Genomic DNA, 4,777 nt, shown 5'->3' with positions numbered 1-4,777 from the left:
TTAATCAATAAAATTAATTAAATTTACTCTTTTTTTTCTTCCTCTAAAAATGAGTCGGCCGAAGGCGGGCAAAGATCTAAATTAGATTGATATTATGCTATTTACACTGATAAATCTATAGGTTTAGAATACTTAACATTTACATTACAAAAAAACGTAATTGGTGAAGTTTAAGCGATGAGTGAATTCCAAATAGTTTAAGGTTAATTAAATATTTGATAAAGAAAAAATCTTGCCAGTCAACAGTCGATTCACATCAAGTCAACTACGGAAACTACGGAGTTGATTCGTTGAAGTGAAACAGGTACGGAAATATACACTGATTTTTTTTTTGTTAAAATAGAATAAAAATAAAGATGAAAAATGTGAAAAATATTTTTTTCCACATTTTCTATAATTAAAAATGCAGTTGGTGTCATAGCAGCTACCAAAACCTCAGTCCTCTGCTTCGTCGCCGACCTCGGCAGCGAGGGGCTCCGGCGCCGTCACTGGGTACTTGCGCGTGAAGCAGGCGTCGCAGAGCATGTGGCGTCCTTCCCCAAATGCTCCCTTCATGCTCTCCAGCGAGAGGAAGCCAAGCGAGTCGCAGCCTATCTCTTGCCTCAGCTCATTCACGCCGAGCCGGTTGGAGATCAACTCCTCTGCTCTAGGCGTGTCGACGCCGTAGTAGCAGGAGCCGACGATGGGAGGGCAGGCGATCCTCATGTGCACTTCGCGGGCTTTTCCCTCGTTCTTGATGAGCCGGACGATCTTGGAAGACGTGGTTCCTCGCACGATGGAGTCGTCGATGACGACGACGCTCTTCCCGGCGAGTATGCCCTCGACGGGGGCGAGCTTGAGCTTCACGGCGAGGTCGCGTTCCTCCTGGTTCGGCGCGATGAAGGAGCGGCCGACGTAGTGGGAGCGGATGAGACCCTGCTTGAAGGGCACGCCGGAGGCCCCGGCGAAGCCGAGAGCCGCGAAGAGGCCGGAATCCGGCACCGGAATCACGATGTCGGCTCCCGGAGCGGGGGATTCGCGCGCGAGGGCGGCGCCGAAGTTGTAGCGGGAGGCGTGGACCGGGTGGCCGAAGATGATCGAGTTGGGGCTGCTGAAGTAGATGTGCTCGAAGACGCAGCTTTTGCGGGGTTTCCTGGTGAGGAGGTAGGATGTGGCGATGAGCATGTCGTTGACGTCGACGGCGATTACCTCCCCAGGGTTGACCTCGCGCACGTACTCGGCGCTGATTAGGTCTAGGGCAGAGGTTTCCGAGGCGAAGACGACAGCACCGTTCGGACGGCGGCCCATGACGAGGGGGCGGAAGCCGTGGGGGTCGCGGACGGCGATGAGCTTGTCGGCGGTGAGGAACACAAGGGAGAAGGCGCCGGAGAGTGACTCGCAAGCCTCGACGATGCGGGCGATCAGAGGGCGGGCGGCGGAGGTGGCGATCAGATGGAGGATGACCTCGGTGTCGGATGTGGTGCTAAAGATGGAGCCTTTCGACTCAAGCTCGTGGCGGAGGGAGCGGTAGTTGACGAGATTGCCGTTATGGGCGACGGCGAGCTGGCCGAAGCGGTATCCTGCGACGAAGGGCTGGACGTTGGCGAGGGCGGAGGCGGCGCCGGAGGTGGAGTAGCGGTTGTGGCCTATCGCGGCGGAGCCAACAAGGGGAGCGAGCTTGGAGGCGTCGGAGAAGACCTCCGATACGAGTCCGAGGCCGGTGACGGAGTGGAGGGCGGACCCGTCGGAGGAGACGATGCCGGCGCCTTCCTGGCCACGGTGCTGGAGGGCATGCAGGCCCAGGTAACACATCTGAGCAGCGTCCGGGTCGCCGATGATACCGAAGACGCCGCACTGCTCGTGGGGCTTGTCGTCGGTGTCAAAGACGGAAACTTGGGTGGCGGCGGCGGAACAGGGGAGGCGGAGGGAGGGGACCGAAGAGCGCAGAGTAAGGCGATGGCTTAAACAGGGGGAGGATTGAAGGGGGAGTCGGAGTGAGGATGGGAGGGAGGAAGAGGGTTTGTGACGGCGGAGGGTAGGATGATTAAGGGTGGAGGAGGATGAGGCGGCGGCGGAGGAGGAGAGGCGGGGAACGGCGGCGGCCATTGGAGGAGCCAAGGGATGAGGTACGTAGGACCGCGAAAGGCAAACGATGGAGAGTTTGGAGATTGTCTATTTGGCTTGGCAAATATAAGGAAGAAAAAGCCGGTTTAATCGAACCGACTCAATTAGTTTCCTTATTCAGTTCGATTATTTCGTTATGATCTATTTAATTTATAAATAATCCAATTATCCCGGTTGCTTTTTAAAAGTCTGTTAAATTTTTTAAATTGATTTGAAAAAAAAGAAAAAAAAACTAATTTTACAAATAAACAAATTATAAATATCTAGTTACATGCATATTTTAAAATAATTATTAGATATATAAATAGGTTGTTAATTCAGTTAATTCGTTCAATTTAATATTATTAATTTTATATCTTTTTTTATTATTTATAAATAACTTAGATTAATTCGAGGATTTATGAGGACTTATTTATTAAGCCGTGTAAAGTATATCTTACAAAATTTATAATTTATTATATTTGCAATATAATGCAAAAAAAAAAAAAAAATCTTTCCTTGTTATATTAATATTTTTAATTAAATTTTAAGTGCATTAATGTCTTTAGTTGAGCTAGATAATAAGCTTAATATTCGTAACTAATCTATAATAGTGTTAGGCAATTAGATTTCGATGGCTTTAATTTACATTTGGCCATGTATAACAAACTATTAATTAGATAGAAGAATGTGTTTTAGATTAGTTAAACTAAGAACTTATCGCAAGAATGTAATCCCCCCTTAGGAGCGATTAATAGAGGATTTTAAAAGAATACTTAGAATGATCTAAGGAAGAAACTAGAAAAAAAACGACTCTATGTCGGTAAAGTGAACTAAAATGATGAATCAAGAACCTTTCATACATAAAATCGAATAGGTTGTTTATATTGTCAATGTTAACAAACAAACAACCCTAATATTTGACCCATCCATATATTCTTTTGAATCACAATTTACGTTGGACCATATTGGGCAATCTTTGTCGAAGATTACATTGAAAATATACTAAATTTGAAATTACAAATCAAAATTCAGATTTATCTGTTAGATGACATGAGTTGATATTCTCAAGTTGTAAGTAGGGTTGGTTTGTTCAAGCTTCGAGTTGTCCAAACACTAGTGGAACATTATTGTTGCTAAGCCGAGGACTTCTGAATGCTTCCCGAGCCCAAGTGAGAAGTGGAATGTTGATGTCTGAGCCAGCTGAGTCACCCAATTGCTAAGCTATTGTGTTGAGATGGCCGAATGTCAAGTAGCGACTTGCTAGAGTTGCGGACCACAAAGGTAGCTGAATGCTGAGTTAGCTAAGCTGTTGTTGAGTGCCCCCCCCCCCCCCCCCCTCCTCACCCCCGGCGTTTCGAGTGGTTCCCAAGTGAATCTTCGTGTGCCTGAGTAGGGAGATGTTATAGTGTATACTAAAAGCCTAGATTTTGTATAAATATTTATTTAGAAATAAAGAATCACAATGGTTAAATACCTATATTTATTTGTTAAGTGTAGTTAATTTATATTGTAAATAACATGGTGTGTGGTGTCACACATAGAAGATCATGTTATCAGTTCTTTATAAATTATAAATAGTTGCTCACAACTAAGATGGAAAGGAACAAACCATTGGAATAGTCGTAGTGTAATTAGGTATTAGTTTATCTTAACTAATAAATTACACTGATACACTCTAAGTGTATTGAGTAGGATCATTTTAGGTAAGTCCTTTTGTACTGACTTTATAAAAGAACTAGACCTTAGTTATTATAGAAATGTGTGCTCTTAATCCTAATATAATAACAAGCACATATATTTAATATTTATTTCTTTGACTTATCAAAGGGTGAGGTTTAGCTCGATAAATCAAAATGCCCGAGAATTAAGTTGGGAAATGATATTACTTATAGTGTGTGTTGTTGATTATAGAAGGAATCTGTGTCCTAGTTATCTAGGTTGAGAATGTCCCCAAGAGGAGCTCATAAGGATTGTCATGTTAAACCCTGCAGGTGGACTTAGTCCGACATGACAATGAAGTTGAGTGGTACTACTCTTGGAGCTAAATATTAATTAAGTGAATTGTTAGTAACTTACTTAATTAGTGGACATTCGTAATCTTAAACACATGGAGACTAACACACTCATGATAAGAAGGAGCCCATAATGTAATTTGAGATTGGTGCGGTAGTGCAATAATAACTCTCTAGTGGAATGAGTTATTATCAATGAACTTGAGTTGTGTGTTCGGGGCGAACACGAGATACTTGAGCTCATCGAAAGGCCAAAACTAATTTCTCCTCTAAGTCCCTGTAGTAGCCTCATTAAAGCCTTAAGTCCATCCAAATATAAGCCCATCTTGGTGTCCAAGAAGGGGGTCAGCCCAATGCTTAGTGACCAAGAAAGGGTCGACCACATTATCCTCTTAAGGGGTCGGGCCCTTGCTTGGTGCCCAAGCAAGAAGGGGCTGACCACAATAATTCAAACAAGGAGGGGTGTTTTGAATTTTTAAAATCTTCTTTTTGTAGAAAACTACGGGTTTTAAAAGAGAGATTTTAAATTTAAAAACTTTCCTTATTTGAATTAGGCCACATGTTTTAAAAGAAAGTTTAAAAGTTTTAAAACTTTCCTTTTTTTAACCATCCTCATGGTTTAAGAAAAAAAGGAAGAGAAGTTTTAAAATTTAAATTTTCTATCACCATGTTAAAAAGGA

At 43.4% G+C, this 4,777-nt stretch overlaps 1 protein-coding gene across 1 annotated transcript; it reads right to left on the bottom strand.

The window, feature by feature from the left end:
* Positions 1-239: 239 nt before the first annotated feature.
* Positions 240-2,124, bottom strand: LOC122024380 (amidophosphoribosyltransferase, chloroplastic-like). The gene has a single exon (XM_042582998.1). It carries the CDS (start codon positions 2,083-2,085, stop codon positions 436-438), a length of 1,650 nt encoding a protein of 549 aa, XP_042438932.1. The 5' UTR covers positions 2,086-2,124; the 3' UTR covers positions 240-435.
* Between the last annotated feature and the right edge of the window lie 2,653 nt (positions 2,125-4,777).

This window comes from Zingiber officinale, chromosome 9B (genome assembly GCF_018446385.1).
Source record: "Zingiber officinale cultivar Zhangliang chromosome 9B, Zo_v1.1, whole genome shotgun sequence".
NCBI lineage: Eukaryota > Viridiplantae > Streptophyta > Magnoliopsida > Zingiberales > Zingiberaceae > Zingiber > Zingiber officinale.
The sequence above is the reverse complement of the archived record's forward strand: the minus strand, read 5'-3'. Positions and strand labels throughout refer to the sequence as shown.